The 24,125-nt window shown below is 41.4% G+C and overlaps 1 protein-coding gene across 3 annotated transcripts; it reads right to left on the reverse strand.

Moving 5' to 3' along the window:
• Window positions 1-1,311: 1,311 nt before the first annotated feature.
• LOC137182122 (constitutive coactivator of PPAR-gamma-like protein 1) lies at window positions 1,312-23,592 on the reverse strand. Of its 3 annotated transcripts, none has more exons than XM_067588415.1 (17): window positions 22,808-23,591; window positions 21,051-21,297; window positions 20,874-20,956; window positions 17,275-17,403; window positions 15,371-15,461; window positions 14,253-14,350; window positions 13,902-14,149; window positions 13,551-13,641; window positions 13,249-13,470; window positions 12,851-13,022; window positions 11,368-11,617; window positions 11,059-11,173; window positions 10,110-10,319; window positions 5,214-5,415; window positions 4,112-4,250; window positions 3,920-4,016; window positions 1,312-2,967 (listed from the first exon to the last, which is right to left on the reverse strand). In XM_067588415.1, the coding sequence occupies exons 1-17, from the start codon at window positions 23,279-23,281 to the stop codon at window positions 2,653-2,655; spliced, it is 3,183 nt and encodes a 1,060-aa protein (XP_067444516.1). In that variant the 5' UTR covers window positions 23,282-23,591; the 3' UTR covers window positions 1,312-2,652. The 3 variants fall into 3 exon arrangements, with proteins under 3 accessions (XP_067444516.1, XP_067444517.1, XP_067444518.1); XM_067588416.1 differs by lacking the exon at window positions 22,808-23,591 and adding an exon at window positions 22,615-22,792; XM_067588417.1 differs by lacking the exons at window positions 1,312-2,967; window positions 3,920-4,016; window positions 4,112-4,250; window positions 5,214-5,415; window positions 11,059-11,173 and having other exon boundaries at window positions 10,137-10,319; window positions 22,808-23,592.
• Window positions 23,593-24,125: the final 533 nt, after the last annotated feature.

A 24,125-nucleotide genomic window follows, 5' to 3' on the forward strand; every position in this document is an offset into this window, starting at 1 on the left:
TTACTGTTTATGTCTGACAAAAAAAGGAAACAACTAAATAAATGTAAATCAGATAGGATGGCATAGGACACCTGGCAGTGCTGGGAAGTCTCTAAAACACCTTTTAGACCATGATGCAGGGAGATAATATATACATAAAATATAATTCTGCAGTTACTTTAATGAATAAAACACAAGACTTTTGTGTTGTCTTGTTTTTTTTTTTTAAAGTCTAGTCAAAAATGTCTTAGGTGGGAGGGGTGCTGCCGGTGCACTCATCACCTCACTGTTTCTAAAATCCTGGCTACAGCCCTGTATAGAGGATTGAGTATTATTCATTACTGAAAACTGATCTCTCACACCTGTAGCTTCACAATGATATTCACAAACACGCTTTGGTCTTTAAAGAGCTCTAGATTTCAAAAGATCCTTCTGCGTGACTGCGTTCATTCGCAGAGACACAATAATACAGCAGAAAGAATTTGACAGATTTTTCAATCAGCTAATTAATTAGTTGAAGAAAACTTGTGGCTCATCTGGAGAAATGTGGAAAGACGGCTTTGAAGAAAATGGAATTAACTGTGTTTGTGTTGATAATAGGTCTGCAGGTCAAAGTTTACTTACACCCATCAGTTTATAACATCAAGTATCTTTTATTCACATATGCAGTGATGTCATGGTAATTTAGAGGTGGGTAAACTATGACCTGGATCATCATTTTGAGATGAATCGCCATGTAAACAAACTATTACTTTATGCTTTGTCCATATCATACATATTATACCGCATTGTTGAGTCCTGTAAATTAAAAATAAAAATGACCTAAAAATGACATTAACTTTTCAGAAATGATTTTTCCTTTAATAAAATGTCATTTAATTTATATTAGTTTAATATTACAGACCACTGTGTCAATTAACGTGTGTAAAGATTTATAGCTGGTAGCTGTAGCTGGTTGACAATACAATCCCAACTCAAGGTCCACTTACTAGCTTTCAACCATATCAGTCTTCATCAGTTTTCCCAATTATGATGCTGATGGATGGTCACATGCAATTTTAGTAATCATTATTTAATCCGTAGCACCTTTTTTTTCCCCAGCAGGTCCATCTCCATGACAACAGAGCAAACTCAATTGAATCGAAACCTTAAAAGTCATAATTTCCTAATTTTGCCTGTTTGCATTTAGAGCAGATTTAATCACTCTGCTGCCTTTAAAAATGCATGCAGGGATTTAAATATGCAATATGTCAGTGAGCGGGAAAAATGTGAAATATTAATGCCTACATGCTGTTACTGAATGACGGGATAAATAAACAAACAACCAATAACTTGTACTAAAAGAATATAGTTTTATTAAGCATTGTAGCCAAGTTGCCTTCAAATACACCACACCACAATCCGTCAACATTCAACCAAACCCAACAGCAGTTCATTCTTTTACAATCCACGAGTTAGGAAGAAAACTCTGATCAACTTACATAGAAAGTAACCTATTTAGCTTTTGCAGGGGGGGGGACTGGGGGGGGAATACACCATTTTTCTGATCACTAATGAAAGATGAAAAGCTTCAGGAGAATTATGTGGAAATGTTAAATGATGGTGTAGAAGTAGAATGAGTGTAAAAACAACACAGAAGTAAAATCTCAAAACTGATCACTGTGTGACGGCTAAAGTCTTAATTGGAAGGTGGAGCACGAAAAAAAAGGGGGTGAATCTGATTAAAGCTTTTTATGTTTTTTTTTTTTCTTCTTCAGATATTTGACTAATGCAGAAAACAGCAACAGAGAACAATATAGTATGAATACACTATTTCAAAGTGGCTAGATAACATGTTTTTTTTTTTTAATTAAATGCAACAGAGGTCAATATCACAAAAAATTTCAAGGTCAGAACAAATCTGTTACTAACAGTTAACACCTTTTATGGGCTATCACTGATATTAGCAATTTCTTAAAATTTGCAAATGGGCACAGTACTCGTAAGGATGAAAGAAAAAGGACAACATGCATAATAATTACACACCTGTTCAACTGCGAACCATGCAGAAGGTTTTTGTTGAAGCGGTAATACTACAGCCTCTCCGTTTGATTCAAGAAACCCAGGAGTATCGGGATTTGACGAGATGTTTTCGAGTCTGATTTTCTTGAAATGTTACTTACAGCTAAATGACTGAAATTGTCTGGAGCTCGTCTGAACTAATGTGGCTGAACTAATGAAATAGCTGCTTGAATATGAACCAAACAGAGATTGATGACTTGAGGTGGAAAATTTGCGTTTTGACTTTTCTCTTTATAAAGTTTGGTTTTCGTCAAGCAGTTACCGTGACAACACAAAACTGATAACCGTACTATGGCTAATACATGATGCCAACTACTTGAAGAGTATCAACCTATAACAACTAAAATATTTCATGAAGCTTTAATATTCTGATGGAAGGAAAAGTACCATTTCATAAACATGTAGAAATCTCGGTGACGAGGGAGCGAGCGACTCCTTAAACTAGCATGTGTCATATATCTCATACGCTTGTGTTTGCTGAGAGGGATCCGAATTTCATCTCCTTTCTCTGTCTGAGAGGAAAAATGTACATTTACTGTAGGCTTTCCAAATTTCCAGATATTCCTAATCCTGTTCCATCTTTCATCCTTCACCCTCTCTAGAAAAATAGGCTTACTCTTCTTTTGAGACAGCGGCCTCCAGACCTTCATCTCTATGGCAGCCGCTGTCTACATTTAGTGCATTTAAGTGAGGATTAGTATTGCACGTCTTGGAGTCACAGCTAAAGGCACTTTCAGGTTGGATGAGAGCCGTGTGTTCCTCTTTATCTCCGTTCAGCTGGTCTGGCTCTTTGTCCTCTACGCCGTTCTCGGCGGCTGAGCCGTCGCACGGCGCGGGGGAGGATTTCTTCTCTTCCGGCTTGGGCTTCTTTCTCTCCTTCACTGCATCGTGTCCAGATGTATGAGCAGGTTTATAAGCAGGCTTATTCTGGTACAAAAGGAGACAAAAAAGGATTTGAAAGTGTTGCCAAATAACACAATTACACTGCAACAGTGACTGTGTGGATTCTTCTTAAAAAATCATGCGCAACACGGACAAAAGACAGATGTGGGCTGAAAGTCCTGGTGACAAACAGAAATACCGAAGGGCAATGTAGAAGTTAATTAGCGGGGGTTTTAACCAGCACAAAGACCTGCTGAGAGGCTGTTTAGCTCCGTCTCATCCCATGCTGAAAGTTCAAACAATGGTTGTGTATACTGTTGTTGCACTGTAATTACACAGTGAAAAGAGCAACAGATGTATTTTGATCTTTGTAAAGGACATTCAGTCTATGTTGAAGCATAACAACAACTGATATGATTATTCTGTATTGTTGAAAGAAATACAAGAAGGCTTCAGCGCTACTATACGTGCACTTCCTCCTCCTCCATCTGTACATGACATGAAATCACTTGTGGATATTCCTGGTCCCTAATACATGAATCCTTATGTTTTGGGTGACCCTGTTATCTTTCTATGAGCACCACCTTCAGGGAAAAATCTAGAAAATTACTGATCAGGTGACAAACACTGCAGCCCAGTCATAACTGCAGCATTTGACATTTGTACTCACACACGACACATAACATTTCCTCACGTACCGATACTCAGAGGAGGGGTTCAAAAATAGTTCACTGACGGAGTACATGTGTAGGAGTATTCAATATGCACACAATTTCAAACAGATTTAAAAAGGCAAATGTACACACATTTTCCCCTTCAGATTTCTGTTTCTGTAGCTTTTAAATATAGACGTTGGCAGATTTAGTAACATGAAAATCAGGTCAAATTTGCACACACAATCTGTGTGTAATGAACTGAAAGTATGAATCATTATATCTGTATTGTGAAGTCCTACTTTTTTTCCCCTCATGTAAAGAATGATTCATCGCAAACTTACCAGGTACACTCCCTGACTCTTGAAGACCCGTGCATGGTACCTGCCTCCCCGACCAAACGTTCGAATGACGGGCGTGGAGATCACTCCTCTCGGACGACTGTGGGAAACGGAAGCAAGTCCACGTTACACGTACAAATAAACAGTAATAGATATAAACAGATAAAGTACATCATATCTTCTTTCTGTACTCACCCTCTATTTGGTCCACCGACAGACACCACCTGGACAGGGAAGCCTCCTCTTCCTCGGCTGCGTCGGGTACCGGCCCACTGACCCACCACAGTGCCAGCAATCTCCAGCTTTCCGCCCTGTGATGGGATTCCTTGGAGACCTCATAAAAAGAGGAAGAGCAAACAGTTACAAATGATAATCAGTGACTGTGCATCTATGGTATTACACCACTCTCTTATCATATATAATCATACATAATACAAGGTGATATAAGGTGTTTTCAAACCTATATTCGGTTTGCTTTTTAAGACCTTTTTAGTACCACATAGAGTACTATTTAATACCTGATTCACAGTCATACTGGTCACAGAATAACAAACAGTAGGGACAACTGGACTTCAGTTATATATTAAGTACATGAATTTAGATCACTCAGCTGTACCAATAATTCCTAATGGTGCTGACTGAAACTCCACAAAAAACAATTAAACAGCTTCCTGCAGCACCAGTCTCACTTGTAGTAGATGTAGAACGTCTCCTGACAACCACGTACAAAAAAACTGAACTAATGTGACTGTCTATAGCAGGCAAGAAAAGGCATTCAAGACATTTGTAAATTACATTTTTTATACCTATTAAAGGACTTTCATTAAGGGAACTGAACTTAGTTCTTTCATCTGCATCCCAGCATGCAAAGTGCACCTGGCTACTGGAGAAGTTGAGCTTAAACTGGCAGGTTTGTGGTCAGGGCAGATGAAGGTCGGATCATGTTCCCACCAAAAATTAATTACTCCAGAATTCATCTGTGAGCCGACCAAGATCACTCCATCTAAAGGGTGCCTATGAGCTTGTTTTGGTCTGCACTGAGTACAATGGCTGTGTTCAGATCTGCCTAAAACAAACCTGATTGAACCAGACTTAACAAGTTTGAGAACACCCCATGTTCACATCTTGGTACCTGATCTAAGACACAAATACAAAACCTTTCCCACCAATTTATGCAGGGTTTGGTTAGAAATGTCAAATTTTAAACTAGTGGAATGTATGAAATGATTTTAAGACAAATTATTTTAAGATCACATATAAAATTAAATGGTCTAGTACCATTTGCAGCTGTACTCACCCGGCATCACCCTGGTTCTCCCCTGAGGTGGCATCATAGGGGGCGGGGGCGGGTAAAAGGAGCCCGTAGGGGGGTAGAAAGGCATCCCGTGAGGGGGTGGAGGCGGCGGCGGTGGGAATGGAGGAGGATGAGGTGGACGAACAAAGTTGAGACCTTCCAGGATGCTCTGACGCATCTTCTCCACCTTGGCGACCAGCTCAGCCTAAACAGAGAGAAACTGATCAAAACCACTGCAGGTTAACAGCTAACGCTACTTTAAGACTGGACACCATTTCTGCTATTTTTCAGATGGAACAGGTGCGATCTTTTAATTCTGCCTATCTCTAATGTTTATCTGTCTCAGTGTGAGAGGAAACATCACTGTATTTGATCTTTACAATTGTGGCTCAACACAAAAAACTCAAGTTAAGTCAGTGCTGTTATCAATCTAAAATCAGCAGTTAGAAGACGTCTGATCAATATCAGACTATCGGCAGCGTTTAAGTGTTTCTTATTTATTGAACAGACTGGTACATTTGCTCAGCTGTGGGCAAGGCCCTGGTAGACAAGGAAATGTTCCAGCATAATAATAATAAGAGTTGTTTGATCATATTTTTATGGAATTAAACCATTATTCACCTTGCCTTAGTTCTACTTGTTGACATTTGAAAGCTAAATACTGGTGGAAACATGATTCATTAGCTGAGATACAAAAGATTAACAGAAAATGCAGGAAGAGTTTTTAAATGAGGTATAACCCAGTGTGCTTCATCGGTTAATGTATTTGTCTGATAAAGACCTCATTTACGGCAGGTTTTAATATGTGCATCAGGATGTCTTATCTGGATAATAATGCCTGGTGATGCAGGTGTAAATGCAGACAAATGCATTTTAATCAGAATGTCATTGGATCATCCAGACCACATCTGGATTGTTCTCGGCCGGGTGTAAATGTAATCTTCGGGTCAGCCTGTTCTATTCACTTACATATTCCTGTCACATTTTACAGCGGCTGTGGATATAGATCAGTATCATCCAGGCTGCGCGCTCCTGCTTAGGTCTGCACCAATCAGACTGTTACTCTTTGATACCTGAACTCAGCATGCCTCAGTGGAATCATCTCTATGGAATTTTATAAACATCTCTGGTCCCTTATCTCAGCCTTATTTTTCAAAATGATCTCCGATATCCTCCATAGTTTTAAAATTCCCCACCATATGAATACTGCCCTGATTACACTTATCCTTAAACAAAACAAGACCCTACACAGTGCTCCAACTACAGCTCTATATCTTTAATAAACACTGATGTTAAAATTATAAGCAAAGCTTTGGCATTAAGACTGGAATTTCATCACTTGTGCACCTGGATCAGACTGGTTTCATCAAAGGGAGACATTCCTCAGAAAATATGAGAAGACTATTCAACATAATTTATCTAGATAAAACCAAAACTGATACAGAGATTAAACATCCTGCCATTACTTGAACTCTAGATGCTGAAGAAGGTGTTTGACAGGGTAGGCTGGCCTTTTCTCTCCACCTCCTTAAACCATTTTGACTTTGGCTCCTACTTCATCAACTGGATTAAGATTCTATATAAGACCTTCAGCATCTGTAATCACCAATTGACAATTATCTAGATCGTTCAACCTAAACAGAGATACTAGTAGATGTAACACCATTACTTTTTGCACTTTTCATAGAACCACTCGCCACTTGGAATAACAGCATTTCATACATTAAAACCCATTCACACCTTCGTAAAATCTGTCTATATGCCAATGACATCTTGTCTATCTAACAAAGCCCTCAACCGCCCTCCCGTCAATCCACAGTCTGATGAACAGCTCTGACAGGGTTTCTGGCTACTCCATGAACTGGTCTAAGTCCGAGATTCTGCCTCTAAACCATTTAGACTGGGGTGCGGAGGTTGGCGACCTACCCTGTAACCACACAACTCAACCCATTAAATACCTTGGGATACATGTCTCAACACACCCAAATGATATATTCAAACTCAGTTTTACCCCGTTACTACAGGGCATCAAAAAAGACTTGGATAGATAGATGGAATAAACTCCCACCCTCTTTAATTGGCCACATTTCCAACACCACTTCCAAAATAAACTACTTGCCATGACCCTTGTTCATCCACCCCTGGGCTGGTTCTCCTCCCTAAATTCAATAGTCAGTGCATTTTACTGGAAAGGCAAAAGGCCCAGGATCAAAATAACCGTACTCAAAAAACCCAAACAATATGGCGGGCCTTGATGCACCAAATTTTTACCACTACTTCCTCTGCCACCAGCTTCAGTATATCCAACACTGGACAAACAACTCTAATTCTGCCTGGCTTGATACTGAACAGACCATCTGTAAGAATCTCCCCATTCAGCATATTGCATTCATAGAGAAACCAGTCAAACCCACAACTGCTTCAAATTTAACACCATAAATATCACTTTCAGTGCCCGGTGGAAAGCAAATGACATACTTAACTTTAAACCATCTCCTTCTGCTCTCACCGTTATCTGGAATAACCCTGTGTTTAAAATCAATAAGGAACCCATAAACTTCCCTGCACCCAAACGGAGAGGAGAAACCAGCCTGGGGCACCTTTTCAGTGACGGACAGTCCCAATGGATCATGGTCCTGGACCCCCCTTTTTATGGATTGCAAGCTTCTATGGGTCTTGGTTGAGGATCCTGTGTTACTGTGGTCCTGCTTGACGCTCACGCCTGCTATTACTATTAGTCATATTTCTATTATTGTTGCAGCTAATACAATACAAGGTCCTGCAGAGAGTACACATCACCACTCGCAAAATGTAACTGATGGGCTTCACAGACAGCAACACCTGCACACACTGTTTAACTGCATTAGACAACCACTTCCACGCATGGTGGCTCTGCATACCAGTTAGGTGGTTTTGGTCAGAGGTCATGGGAGAGCTGTCTGAGATCCTCAACCTCAGCATCCCCCCTCTTCCCTTCCATCTCTCTGTTAGGAGATCTCTCCTCACTTAGATTACCACAACATCTCCAAACTTTCATCTTAATAGCATTAACCGTGGCCAAGAAAACCATATCACTCAATTGGAAAGACAATGAAATTATTAATCAACTATTAGCTCAATCTGTTATTAGACCACTCAAACCTAGAAAAGCTCACATCAACACCAAAGGACAATCTGATCCCATAACACCTGCTCTCCTTTCCTGCAGTTCATCCAGAGCTCTCTCTCTCTCTCTCTCTCTCTCCTCACTCAGATCTTCTCAGCCCCAGTATGACAACTCAAAATAACCCACAATGTGCTTGCTCAACACTGCCTATCATGACTGGTATCCTTCCCCTCCCCCCCTACACACACACACACACACACACACACTCTTATTTAGTTATTGTGCTGTTTGTGTTGTTATTCAGCAAATACTTTTGGCATACTTATGTTATCCACCTGTGGTAAATGATAAAAACTAATTTAATTTAATTTAAATTTTAAAAAAAGGAGTCATCTCTATGGAGGGCTAGGCATAACTGTGGCGCCAAAAACTGAGCCAGCTGCCCCCCTGACTTAATTAATGAATTTTAGGTCTGCAACTAACCATTATTTTCATTATCGATTAATCTGTTGAATATTTTGTTGATTAATCAATTACTTGTTTAGTCTATAACATGTCAGAAAATGGTGAAACGTGTCGACCACTGTTTCCCAAAGCCCAAGATGATGTCCTCAAATGTCTTGTTTTGTCCAAAACCCAAAGACACAGTCAGTTTACTGTCATAGAGACTAAAGAAAGCAGAAAATATCACATTTGAGAAGCTGGAATCTTTTTTTCTTTTTTTTTTTCTTTTTATAATAGCACTAATGAAGAAACTGTAATTAATGTGTACTATATTTATTTATTATTGTATATCTTACGATATAATTAATGGATTGATTGTTCAATCTAAAGTATAAGAAATAGTAAAAATGCTCATGAGAAGTCTGAAATGAGTCAATTACTGTTTGACTTTTTTGCTTAATAAATTACTTAAACAGCTAATAATCAAAATATTTATCCATTAATTTTTTGTTGATGACTACTCAATGAATCCATTAAGTTTTTCAGCAACAATGTCGATCAATGAAAAATATGTGAGAGTGTGTGAATGAATAACAGGAGCAGGGTTTCCGGAGTGTTCAACTAATGAAACGTTAGACTTTTTACCACTCTGAATGCTATTTAACACCATACAGGCCAACGTATGACGATAAGGCCTACAATTATTATCAAGTGCATGAATTTATATCACTCACCTAGTCATTTCATTAATTACTGTGACCTGGAGCCTGATGAGTGGTGCGAGCTACTGTAGCAGCAGCAGTGACTGTCTGACTGCAACTTCGCTAAAAACGGTTAAAAGCAGCTTCCTGCAGCACAGTCAACTGTCACACCAGCCTCACTGACAAACTAATAATACCAGTCAAGACCTCTGTCAATGAAACTTAAGACTTTTTAACCTTCTAGCGCCTTTTTTTGAAAGATCTGAACTCTGTGTGTTTTACGACTTTTCAAGACCTGCAGCTAGTTGGACTGTTGAAGTGGTGAATAACCATCTGTTCAATATGATTCATGTGAAATCAGATGAGAAGGCCTCAGTATGCTTCAAACTAAGTGCTTGTCAGATTGTCTAACAACTTCTTCTCTCTTGGCCTCTTTTTTTCATTCTTTTCTCAGCTTCACTTTCTGTGTGCAACGACATTAAAGTCTTTGAGGAAAGAAAGCTTTCCCCCCCCCCCAGCCTTGACGTGAGGCCGTTCAAGAAAAACTATTAACACTTTGGCCTTCTGATGCTGTTGGACGACATGGTTTGTTTGAAGCATACTGAGGGTTGTGCTTTTCAGACTGGTGGGTGTTGACGATGAGGCTACCTGACCATCACAGAGGTCAATGAGCTGGGCCTTCTCCCTGTTGGCCCTGATGAGTTTACTCTGGAGCAGCTTGCCGTCGAAGAACATCCACGGGCAGCAGTGCTCCCAGGGAATCGGCTGTCCGCACGCGTCGTTGGCAAACAGAGCCATGTCCACTCCGCTCATGAACAGAGCGGCGAGCTGGACTCCTCGAGAGTCCAGGTTGTCGATCTGTCGGAGAGAAATATCCAGATTTAGAAAATGATCTTGTTAAAAGAAAGAAAAAAAAAACAAAAAAACAACAACACCGTGTTCCTCTAACAGCCCCACTGAGCATTCAGATTAATGAAGTGCAAAGCTAAGCACAGAGCAAGCGTAAGCAGCCCCATTCACTCCCGGCTGCCCAAATACAGCAGTACACATCCTAATCCAGCCAACACAGAAAGCCAGCAGACACAACCTGGATGTTCTGGCACAGCGGAGAGCAGACAGGCTGACAGAGCTACACACAGACACAACACAAGGACCAAAGCGCACAGCTCGTGTGGATGGTTTACACTCTCTCTCTCTCTCTCCTCTTCACCTTCCACTGAGTCTAAACAAGATCTCCAGTGTCTTTACAACTCGGTGCGAGACATGGAGTTGATAAACCATCCACACGTGGACACGAGAACCCCTCAAAGTCACTCCAAAGCTCTACAAAAAAAAAAAATCCATCTTTTAGTAGCAAAGCTACGGCTTCAGTAACAACATGCTCGTACAAAACTGTTGTTTTGTCAAGCAGGTTGTTTTTTGTCTTCAGGATATGACGAGTGTCCACAGAAACATGACAGCATGGAATCTAGCGACGCTCAGCCAATTCTCTCATTAGGAGCAGTTCAATGACAGGGTTGAGGATTCTGGTCGGGACATTCATGACTTGTGTGCGTTTCTTGGACACTCCTCATACAAAAAATCACTACAAAGTCACCTTCAGTTCCTGCAGCTGGTCAGGCTCATAAAGTTTAGGAGAAAGTGCTTGGGCTAGGAAAGCGTCAAGTTCGTTACGACGCAATATTCTTAGTCCTGGCCAATGTAACATAAACCTGAAGCAAAACACAGAAGGTTAACAGTGTTACAGATATCAGAGACTGATCGACACTGTCTTTAAAAGAAATCCTCACTCCCTTTCTAGTTCACACTTTTCACACTGGACTCACTTCATGAAACAGTGGAATCTACATCATCTGCGTGTCAGGTTACAGTCTGTGCTGTGTAGTTCGGGCAGTTCTTTACTCACCGCAGCACACAGCACAGCACCAGGAGGGGCGTGGGGACGTTGGCAGGGTTCAGCATAGCCGGAGTGTCGGAGCGCATGCAGGCCAGAAAAGCCCTCATCCTGCGGTTCTTGTCCTCCACAGCCTTCCCCAACCACAGCTTCTTCAGGTTGGGGCAGGTCCACTCCCTGAAGGGCAGAGCCTCCACCAGCTCTGGAGTGTGGGGAGACTTGCCTTTGTAGGCGGCCCACTCTTTGACCATGACATGTGTGTCTGAGGGAGGAATAAAGGATTCAAACACATCAATGTTAGTATTTATATAAGACTAAAAATAAAATTAATGATGACGTATTGCAGTTTTTCTGATATTTGCTGTTTGAAATATTAAACAGTAATAACATTTGAAATGCATAATATAGTATTATTTTGTATGTGTAGGTTTTATGTGTATAGTCAATCATCTAGAGCCCGTTTCAGGCATGCATTAAGTAAATGTGATGGTAATTTAAAGGACTAGTCCACTGATTTAGCATTGCACTGATACAACAATGTCAGACTCATGATGGACAGTAAAAAAAAAAAAAAAAAAGGATCATTTTCAAACTTGTAGTGCAGCAACCGGTGCTGACTCAAGTGACATCACTTGAGGCAATTTATCTGATATCACACAGCTCCCTCTGGAGACATACTACTTTTTTCACATATGCAGTATTACTCCCCAACGTCTTTAACATTTGGGGTTCATTTCTGAATAAGAGTCCAAGTCATTTAGTCACGACAGCGATCTAACTAAGTCGGACCCGTAACGTTCCAGTATCACCTTCAACACGGCACAGCACTGATCTGAATGATGTTAGCTGCAGCACCATCAGTTAAACATGCAGAGAGATTAAGTGTGCGTCTTCTTCCGCCTTCTACGATCACATATGTATTGTGAAAGAGATGATCTTAAGTTGCTGTGGAGATTCTTCAGTCCATAAAAAATATTTTTTGGTATGAAAATAAATTAATCTCCACATTTTCTGTGCGAGGAAAGTTTGATTTATTACTGCAGAAAGTAGCTGCTTGTGATAGATGCATCAGCTGCATTTTCCCTCTCGCTGTGTGATCTGCAGTTTTTGCAGAGAGCATGTGCTTTCTTTTGCATCCCAAAAAAGGTCAGTCAAAAAAAAAAAGACCATATGTGGAAAAATGAAGCTGTGATAAAGTTCGAGACCCTCAGTCCTCTGAAGGACTTTAAAGACTTTAGAGATATTTTTCAAAATATCTGTGATTGTTCAGTGTTTAGTGTCTGTGTGTGACCATCGTTTAGTGTTAATTATGATGGATTCATCTTACATAGTTAGTCATTTAAGTTAAGAAAATTGGTAAAATGCCTTTACCTCTAGGTCTAAAAGTAGGACCAAAAAGATGCACCAATGAGACTTTTGGGCTTGTTATTTCCTACTTGTGATTTCCTACAGGTGACACAGAGACGTAAAGGAGCTTTCTGACCACATGACTCACATTCAGGGAGGCAGTTCTTCCTCATGGCGAGTCTCTCAGCCTTCTTCCTGGCCTCGGCCAAGCTGAAGAGAACTCCGTAAACATATTGACGGATAGGCCGAAACAGCTGCACTGCTGAAGGCAGGTCTTTGTTAGCTTCATCTTCAATGGTGACAGAAAGCTTAATCTCTCCCTGCAAAGACACACTGTTACCTAAACAACGCCACAAACAACTCACCACAGATTCCACACACACACACACACACGTATGGTGACTGTGTACGCCCTGCATCACCTTTACCTACACATGTGAATGTTTGTGCTTTCTTGGAATGAATTTTTAATGATAGTGACATTGGTACAAATGTTAACGTATGAGCAGAAAGACACTGAACTATGTGTGAAAGCGACTGCCTGACCTTGGTGAGAACGTGGTAGATGTACGGGTACATAAGGCCCTTCTTGTGTCTGTGCTCTGCCACCCGCAGGACCTCTGGGGCCACGTCAGGCAAAGGTGGGATGGTGATGTCCATGTGGTTCCTGGTGGGCATGGAGAGCAGGGAGGGGATGTGGGTATTCAGGCTGTGGAGACCTCCAGCTTGTGATGCTGGGCTCACAGCAGACGTCACGCAGAGGTCAGCCTGAGGACAGAGAGAGGGTTAGTGACCTGCTCGGATTCTGATCAGGTCTGATGTGTGCTGTTCCTGATGATGGGACTCACTTTTGTTTGGTCCTCCAGGTCCTCTGGTGTGTTTTCAGAATGAGCGGTGTTTCCGTTTTGTTCCCATCCTCCCTTACAGTCACTAACATGACTAGAACAACATACATATCAATCACTTTTGGCAGGGTCAACATGCCTCACTGATCATCATCTATGTGACTGACTAGCTACATGTTTATTGCAACAAGTCCCCTCACACGTGGTTATATCTTGAGACAAAATACAACCAGTAAGAGAGAGTGCAGGCTGAGAGAGGCTGAGAGAAAAGGAAATGACAGACTGATCTCCCAGATACGGAGCTTCTCCATGAATGGAGACAGTAACAGAGAGAATAGGCTGTGCTGTGCTCACTTGGCAGTTGTGGCTGAGCTCTCCTCGTTCTCTGAGGAGGAGGATGCGGAGGAGGCGAAGAAAGCGGCCTCTGTATGGTCGGGGCTGCCGGCCTGGCCCGGGTTGATAGGAGAGGACCTCTCGTAGAGCGGTGTGTGCTTCCCTTCGTGAGGAATGTTGCTGAAGCTGTTCTGTTCTGGGACGCTTTTCGCTGCTGAGTCCAGAGCCAGACTGCGCTCCGCCAGTGGCTCCGGGTACGAGTGCTGGACCTGAGGGAGAGGGAAGGGGGGAAAAAAAAACGCAAACGTGTGAAGTTCTACTGAAGCGCCTATGGTAGATCGCGGTTGGACAGAGCGTATATCGCGGTCTTACCCCGGGTTTTCCAGGCGACGGCACCTGTGGAATGTTGAGCGTTTTTGGGGATGCGTGTTGTGGCACTGCAGCAGGCACTCGCATGTGTTTTGGTCTGACTGTGACACACACAAAAAAGAAACAAAAACAGATAAAGTTCATTATTTTTTGTGTGAAAAAAACCTCAGGAAAGCAAAACCCCATAAAAACATAAATGTGCTGTTGTAATGTCAGCTACACGTAGATACTGCTACTCTTGTATGACTCCCATTTTTAGCTGATATTTGTTTAAATGTTAGCATATTGATGCTATTAAAAGTCTGCCAAGTTACCTATTAACAGTTCCTGTTTGCGGTGTAGCTGTCGATGTACAGACAAGTATCACTGATGACTTTGATACTGAAGAAAATGTACAAATATGATGATTCTCAGGCAAGTTCTGAAGCCTCTTTCCTTCTCTAAGTGGATTCATGAAGGTTTACTGGTGATGGACATCGGAGATACTGATATCCTCGGTAAGTGTAAGTCACACTGAATGATATCTATGTGTTTCATATCTGTGTGTTCAGGTTTGACTGAGGTATGACTCAGAGAAGGAGCATGATTTTTGACCTCACACAGTATCTTTGCTTAACCATCAACTCTCCTGCGCCCGCCCTGGGGAGGCTTTGTCTTGCTGAATGTCCTGTCATGCCCTCAAGGTTAAGATATCGTCCAGAAATGTGGTAAATTACTGAGGAGTACGGTGTATATTTCTTTCCCCACCTCACCTTGTGATAGTAATCCTGTCCCAAAGGAGCTTAAGACAGATAAAGATGTGAAGAGCCCACACAGTCGCAGAAAAGGTCTAATCAGGTAAAATAAGTGAAAACATGTATGTGGGTTTAGAATGAGTGTTCTCCTCTGATCCATTCATACCATGTGGCGTTTTTGGCGCCAAAGGTATGAAGAGGGACATGCGACGTGGTTCCCTAGCTGGACTGGAGCCCTGCAGGTCCTTTTTTCATATCATCTGTTCCTCTTAACCTTTTTTTTTTTGCATGTTTTACATACCAACTGTTCCACCTGCTGCAGATAAACTCTGACCAACAGTATTCAACACCACACCTACTGTGCAGCGTCATTCGAGACACACCCACCTAAGTGTGGAGGGAAGTGAAGGGGTCTGCTGGCGGCTGAGTAGAACTCCACTGCCTTCTTGAAGCGAATGACTTTGTCATCAGTGCAAGACTGAGAGAAGAAATAACAACAGTACAGTCAGAGAATAGGTTCACTATTTGTCCACAATAGAAAAGAACACTTGAGTTAAACATGGTGGTTAGATAATGAATAACTAGATAATGACTCAGTAGTGTACATACTCAAATATAACCTTTCCATCCTCACTTTATGTGCTTTATGCTGGTAATGAACTTTTCCGCCAGTATTATTCTGTTCCAGTACACACTGTTTTCTTCTTCAAACTATTTTTAGGATGCTATTCTTTGACTGATAAAACAATATACAGTTAAATTAGAAATGAGAAGAGGAAATGTTGACTCTGACACAGTATAATTCATGAATATACACTGAAAAGTGTGTTGAGGCCACGTTATCAGCTTTTCTCCTATTCAGAGCAACACCTTCATGACTCATGATCCTCTGTTGAGTCTGAGGCCATAGTCTTCACTTCCATGACTTTATATTTGGTGACGTCAACAAAACGGCCAAAGGAGCAAAAATGCAGCTTCAAACAAACGGCAAGTAAAAACTTTGTATATTGGTATTATTTCTTTCATCTTGTTCACTTTTTCACTGTTTACATTGATCCTACACTGCTGTACATGTTCATTTGTATATTTTGTGTTCTCCACTAATGTCATAACTGCTTCATGATACGATTGTGTTCATTCACATTGTAGAATCAAAGATTTCAGTTGGATTCTGCTCAGTGTTTTGCATTTTCTGCAAAATGCTGCGATTGCCTAAAAGCTTGATGTTAGCTAGAAATGAAGCTAACGACACTTTTAAAGCACTACATTTATAAAATGTCCTTTTCCAGAAAGTTCTGTGAATAAAAATAAATCCCTTTGGTTTCCAACCACTGGTCTATCACAGGATTTTTGGTTTTTTAGAACTGGTGGTTGCTAACTGCATTCATTATGCTAACATGCTCACACTGACAATGCTAACACGCTGATTCTAATGTTTACCATTTAGTTTAGCATGTTAGCATGCTATCATCTGAGGCTGATGGGAATATCATTAGCTTTGCAGGTGTTTAGTCATGAACACAAATTGGACAAATTGAAATTTTGACCAAAACATGACACTAGATAAAAAGTTAAGGACTTATGGAAGTTATTACAATTCATCCTGTGGGGAACATGAATGGCAACCCATCTACATTTCACTTCAAACCACAAATGTGAACATCACAGTGGCGCTAGAGGAAGCTCAGGGGATCATCAAAGTCATTAGGGTTCATCCTCTGGGGATCATGAAAGTCTTTGCATCAGTTCATGGCAATCCATCCAATAATTGTTCAATGGATCAATAGTTGGTTCAACAAAATATAGCATGAAAATGATTCAATATCCATGCAAAACCATTCTTCACTTATCATTGATGTGTATTAGCTGATAGAACTGGTTTGTCAGTGTTTAAAAGCTACTTGTGATTGTATCATGAAAATGTGGTCAAATATTGACTACAGTCCAGTAAAACAGCTGCTACAAATGTAATTCCTGCTTTTCAACAAAGATCATTATAAATAATAATTATGTTTTTTTCCCTTCAAGTTGTTTTACTGCTGCACCACTGTCACACATTCATTCAATTCACTGAAATGTTTAACAACCTGAAAATAGGTCAGCTGGTAAAAGTGTGAAAATCAGCTGCACACTAGCAGCCTGTTACTGATTATTTAGACAAAAAATATGTGATCAAAACAACCTGCATAATATCCATCATCTCTCCAAGACAACAACAACAGTGACTGTCCACGTTTTAATAAAGAGCCAAAGTCACCCTGACACATCAGTCCAGCTGTTGCTCCTCATACCTGTGAATGCTTGAAGATGTCTTTAGCGATGGCCTCCAGGTCAGTGATGTCTTGGATGTTGCGGACGTAGTCAGCCACGGCCTTGATTACAACATCACATGGTGGGAGCACAAGCTGGTGGGCACGCACCTGAGGAATGATAATACCCTGAGGTCACAGCTGCCGAGTTTATTGGGATGATTTCAAATAGTATAAATAGTGTGAACAGCAAGGTCCTGCTGCTGTTTACAACGCTGCGTTTGCACCGTAAATCTCCAGCGCCGTTCTGTTTTTAGCAGAGAGTCACATGTCAGTGCTGTTCCAACCAGGTGCCAATATGTCACAGATTGGATCAATACATTTATCATGTTTTTCTTGAGGATGTTTGAACCATGAAACATGCATTAGACTGTTTTATCTTCCTGAAAACTTATCTCTACATCCCCATCACACATCCCTCAGCTTCTGAGAGCACGGCCAATCACCGATGACCCATTTATAATGAAAATCTATCAGCCAATTAAGACTGATCTATGGGTGTATCCCACACGTCAAAATCAGAGAAAAATCAATGAGCTGAGGAGACGAGAGAGGTTTTTAATTGCAGTACAAGGAGAGTTAATGTGTTGGTAATTTCCAGATTATTCACTGTCGAAATTTCTTTCTTCTCGAAGTTTCTACACACCAGAAGGTCTGAGTGACAGGTGTGAAGGATCAACAACTCTTGACTTGAAAAGAAAACCAAACATATCCTACACGCTTGATACAGACAAACCTTTGACAAACGAACATTGTTTTATTAAAGAGATGGACTATGTGCAGGATTCTATGGTTTTCTCTTCTAATTTCCAGATTATTAAATATATTTTAATTTTCTTTCCCACTTTGAAGCTGACAACACAGTACAAAGCAAGCCTGGTATTCTAGTGAAAACTGGCTTTTTGATTTTGTCCCGTCATCAGAAACACAATTTGAATTTTACTACTAAAACATCAGGAAAGCCTCTGTAATGAATTTAAGATTCTTATTAGGATCTGTCATCTGCTTTTATTACTTTATCACCGTATGAGAGCTTCCCCCCTACAGCTGAAGGTCAGGACAGATATCCGGACACGTAACAGCCAACAATAAAAAAATCTCCTAGGAGAAATCGCCAGTACTTTATTTGTCATGCTCTCCTGTGATTGGCACACCCTGGATTTATATTCCACCTGCTACAACAGATCCTCAAAGGTACCTTGTGGAGTTTTTGAACACTACTAATGCTATAAAGCAATATTTTTATGCTATAGGTCTCTGTTTTGGTTCTATCACACACACGACAGCGTGATTTACATCCTGCTATTGGTTTCATGCTATTCAGTCAGCGGCGGTAAAGACACCGACAAAAGTAGAAGAAACTGCTAGCCAATACACAAGGATGTGAACAATGCAGATTCTACATATTTTTAAAAATTGCTTTTGCAAATGTTCTCTGAGAAGGGAAAAGAATTCAATACATTTATTGGACCTCAAGGATAAATAATCTCTGCGGCCCTCTCATTACTTTCAGGCCCTGTTGTTGCTTTCCAGATATTACTGAGCATCCTGACCAAAGCTACACCAGGCTTAGCAGGTGTGGTTGGATGAATAAATTAATTGCTTTAGTTCTTACCCACTGAGAGAGATTAATAAGTAAACAACACGGGACAGCAGCTGCAGAATGAGACCGTTTCTGCAGAGCAGAGCGCCTTGAAATTTGAGCTTTTATAGCTTTATTTAGATTGCCACAGTCCTCTGGCTACTCAGTTCTTAAATTCCATCACATCCATCAGTTAAAATGAATGTATAAAACCTGATAATTTGGCAGAATGATGAGCATAATTTTACTGGTTGTTTTCATTTGTTTAAAGGCTGATCGGGTGGCACTGATGTGAGCAAAAAGACCAGTAGAAACCGGTGAAGAGTAGTGAGTAGTTTGTGTGTGTGTGTGTGTGTGAGTCATTCAGCAGTGGAATGTAATGTGTCAGTGTGGTGGGTAGTTCAGCTTCAGTCAGGCTTTCTGTTTAATCACAGCTAGTCATTTGAAAACTAACAGCTGAACAGTTTACACACTGTTTCCTCAAACTGTCTACTACTGCGGTCATAACTGATGTCAACTGTGTGACTGAAGCTCGGTAATAACCAACACAGACTTAAATATGAAAGCGATGACAAATTTTATGCCAAAACAAGCCTCCTCTGTTGGTGTAAAGACTGGAAGGGATGAAATCAGCTTTTAAAAAGGTCCTGAAAAGATATTTTGTTAGTCAGCTGTCCTACATGGAAACACACATTTCTGCCAAGGTTCAGTATGTTTAGGTTATTTCACATTTCTGTATTTTTGTTTTTCTCTGTGCACTTGTCACTCATTTGAAGTGGGCGGGCTCAGTTGGTTAAAAGATGATGTCACATACTTCCATGCACCAATCAGGATTTAGTAATTATATTTGAATCAGAATCTGTTGACAGTTGGGGTGTTGTATGTTTATGTTGCCAGCACTGTCAATCAAATCTGATCTCACACACACACACACACACACACACACACAATCACACACACACACACACACACACACACACACACACACACACACAGGCATGAGGAAGCAGATTAACTAGTTTTTGAAAGTTAAATCTGTATAAATAATAATTATGTTTTTTCCCCTGAACTTTAGTTTTCAGGGGCTTTAAAGCGGTACACGTCACTACAGATTAGAGATTATAGTCTGATCTATGGATTTGCTGTTGCATGGATGTGTTCCTGCAGTCAAGTGTTCATTAAAAGGATACTCGATGATTTAGTACTGTACTGGCCAAAACCCTGTATTCTACATTTCCCATAATGCAACTCAAAAGCATCATCACTCAGGGGCAATTTGGTTGACAAAACCTCTCCAGAGCAACAACAGACAGTGCACAGCTGTTTTCAGGGGCTGAGTAGTACTGCTCATGATAAGAAAACTGACCTTCATGTGTAAAATCAGTGTAGTTCCCCTATAAAAACACTAGCAGGAGATACACTTGACGAACAACGCACTGACCTGTGGTTCTGTGGACGGCTCTAAACACAAGTGTGAACGCACCCAAGACGCACTAAGATCCGATCACTCAGACCACATTCGGAGGTGGTCTGGGCCTCATGTGGCCACATTCTTTTTAGCAGTGTGTACGTGAATGTGTCCTGGGCCACACTGAAGGACCGCCTACTCAAGTGACATCTTCTGCAAAAGCCCAACTACTCATTCTAGCACCGACAGCGTCATATTACAATGCGAAACAACAAGAAGCCACAACAACCAAACAAAACAGTTTTGATTTTGCCCACACGTAAAGGTCTTTTAATTTCTGGCCGACTACGCACAGGAAGTGCATTGCTGCCTCCCGCCAGTTAAAAACAACACATTTGGTCTTTGCAAATGGAAATGATGTACGTGTTTATTTGCACACAGAGCAGGGAAGTGAGATCCCATCACAGGTGGTCACTCAAGACGCATGTGGAGACACATTCTAATGCACCAACGATGTTCACTAACGGTACTTTTGTTACTTTTAATTAACAGTCCTGTGATTTTAAAGAAATCAACATAGAAACTTTTTACCTTCAAAGATGCTAATGGATGCTCTGGACCGAGTAAGCTCCAGTGAAAGGCAGCCAAGTCTTCATCAGGCAGTATGTGATTTCCTGTAAAGCACATACATGAAAACACAGTTGGGTCAGATCAGCCTCCTCTGAACTCTCAGTACTATTTACATCATGTCCACAGAGCCGCACCCACCTAAAAGTGACGCAAAAATGACAAAACGATTTGGGTTGAGATCAAGCTGCCGAGCTACTTCGTGCATCAGGTACTGGCTGGTGGTGAGGCTTTTGCCGTTGCGGCTCAGCTTGAGTGCGTGGGCGCTGAAGTAGTACGGGATGTTGCACAGAGCGTAGTCCGAGTCGTAGGCCACCAGGCCGTGGAAGCCGTTCTCCCTGCATAAGGCTATCACTTCCAGGTGGTGGTCCTCGATGCTCTGGACAACCTGAGAAGAGAAGACGTGAATTAGACTTTATGCTAAAGCCTCATAATAAACCTCTTATATCGACACTCCAGCAAAGACTACAGAAACAGGATTATAAAGCTGCTCTGCTTGAGTAAACTTCACACAGCTGATTAGATACTCAGAGACAGAGACACAAATAATAGGCTATATACTGCAATATATACATTTATTACTGACACCATATGCAGAATTTACCACATTACATGTCACTGCATGGTCAAGACAATAATACCTTGTAACTGTGAGCTAAATGATAGATTCTTTTGCAGGGATGCACCAATTCCACTTCCCTGATACTTCAGCTGAGGGCATCTGCCAATCCTGATTCTCCGTCCAACACCAGTGGTCTCTTTTTCCCCAGATCTAAAATCTGTATACCACCCTGATTTAAAGAATGTAACCGACAGCACAAAAACTCTATTTCATTAAAGATATCGACGAATAAGCTGTATTTAATGTGAATCAGTCGATGCCTGTTTGTGGATCAGGTATCTGATACCAATACAGAGGATCCATGCATCCATAGATTTTACATTCAACAATGTTTGGTAATAGAGCTGCAATGCTGCAAGTCAAGAAACTAAACTGCATGCAGAATGAGATTTCACCAAACTGTGATTTCATCCTTGACTACTGTACATACTCGGGTAAAAAAACAAAACAACACTTTACTGCTGTCCTCGTCCACTTAGCATCTATAAGCAGAACACGACTATAACTCCTCCTGTGAGCTGCTGTATAAACAGACAATGAATGACAATATAGTAAAACACAGCTGTAATAATAAATTGTTACCTATGTATGAATGTCTGTGCTTCGAAGAATACCTATAGAAGTAATATATAGGTCTGCAACTAGCAATTCTTTACATTTTCAAGAGCCAATTGTCTTATCATTTTGACATCTTCTATATCTGGTTTTGCCCAGCCAACAGTACAAACCCAAAGATATACAGTTTACTATCACAGAAGACTAAGAAAGACAGCAAATATTCACATCTGACAGGCTGGAAGCAGTGATTGTTTTTGCATTTTCAGTTAAAAAAAATATCTAAACGATGAACTGATTATCTGAATAGTTTCCAATCTTTTTTCTATTGATGGACTCCAGAGTGACTGACATCTACTTTCTCTTTCTAGTTCTCCAGTTAAATGAGTCTGTTACTACTATGCCAACACCTGGCCTTTAATTAATGATCAAACTATTATAATTATAATGTTGAGTACATGTATTCATACTGTGAGGTCATTTCACAAGAAACAGAATGAGTTAAGCTTTGCAAAGCAGGCCACTGACCCCACTGCTAACACTCATAAAGGCCGCCTGGTTAACTTGGCCCAGTGTGGAAACAGCTTTTCTGATGGGTGAAGTTGGCAGTGATGACATGGTGGGCAGCTAGCAGGCTAACCACAGAGCCTGCTCATGTCTGCGGGCTGTAGTCCAAAGAGGCTCCGCTCAACAGGCACTGCCAGGCCGAGGTTTCACTCACCCCGACGCGGAACCTGAGGAGCGCCAGTCGGATACAGTGGGCCATGCACACGGGAGGCAGGAACCAGACTTTGGGCGGTGGGGTGCCCTTGTTCTGGACGTGGCTCATGATCTGCTGGGCGGTCTGCCTGTCGTTCACCTGCCGCTTGACCCACTCGTGAAGACGGCCTTTCTCCAGGGCGCCATTGAAGCATACCAGGAGCTCAATGTTGCCGCTGAAGCAGGCCTTGGAGAGGGCGGCCAGGTAGCCGAGCATGTGGTTCCACTGGCCCCCGCTGACCCAGTCGGTGTAGAAGCCTCCGTAGAGCCGGTGGAGGCAGTTCTCCGCGTCCACCAGCAGCCGCAGGGGGCTCTGAGGGGGTCTTTGCCGGCCACCTCCAACCATACTCCCCCGGGCCAGCTTCTGGAGCTCCACTGGCACCACGGCGCTGGCGCAATGCTTCTCAATGTACTCTAGGAAACCCTGAACACCCATGCTGAGCTTATGTCAGAAGAGACGGAAACTTAATGTTGACTGTTAAAAAAGCGAATATTAGAGGAAAGTAAACCGGGGGGAGCAGTCCGCCTCTCCCGCTGACAGAGACTGACAGCCGGCTGGTAGCCGTGGATACTGCAGGAGGTGGAATAATTTCGAAAGAAACCGGAATAAGGCTGCTATTTAGACATCGTCAGATTTTGGTGAGTTGTTTTTGGTTCATGGCTGTTAGCTGCCATGTGTCGGGTCACGGAGCCATGTCTGAGGTTGAGTCTGTCCGCGGGGAGAAGGAGAGAGGCGGGGGAGCGGGTGGGCACATGACGACATGACGCACAGGCACGTTCAAAGGCACACGAAGGAACTGAGAGGGTTCACTGATACTTACTTCCGCGTTTGCTTTATTTCAAAAGCGATAAAGCCCAAACCTTCGCTTAACAGACCACCACTCTGTTAACTGATAGACAGTAGTTCTACAATATTACGTTTCTGCACTAAGAGAAATTCTGTGATTCATTTCAGTTGATTTGTCAAAGAGGTCATTGTGTTATATTAGTCTGTCTGCGATCTAAACAACAGCACCTTGATGGAGTTTAATTCATTTTCTTTTCATTTTTTTATCAAGCACATTGTATAGTACTATACATCTTAGCAAAAGGGACAATCATGCAGAAGAGATAAGCACAACACCCTAAACCAACACAATACAGAGCAAAAGCAGCATAATAAACATAGCTGGATTAACAGATTTACAACAAAAGTTGGGAATTAAAACACTGTTTTTATAGACATACATGTTTTGGAAAACTTAAACCTGCATTAATTGATTTTTTTACCACTTGGGGAC

Source organism: Thunnus thynnus, chromosome 4, assembly GCF_963924715.1.
Source record: "Thunnus thynnus chromosome 4, fThuThy2.1, whole genome shotgun sequence".
Taxonomy (NCBI): domain Eukaryota; kingdom Metazoa; phylum Chordata; class Actinopteri; order Scombriformes; family Scombridae; genus Thunnus; species Thunnus thynnus.

Coding starts and splice junctions, on each gene's coding strand:
- LOC137182122 (XM_067588415.1), bottom strand. CDS start 23,281: ATGGGTGTTCAGGGTTTCCTAGAGTACATTGAGAAGCATTGCGCCAGC. Junction 14,150..14,252: donor CGTCGCCTGGAAAACCCGGG/GTAAGACCGCGA, acceptor CCTCTCCCTCAG/GTCCAGCACTCGTACCCGGA. Junction 5,416..10,109: donor TTGACCTCTGTGATGGTCAG/GTAGCCTCATCG, acceptor CTCTCTGTTTAG/GCTGAGCTGGTCGCCAAGGT.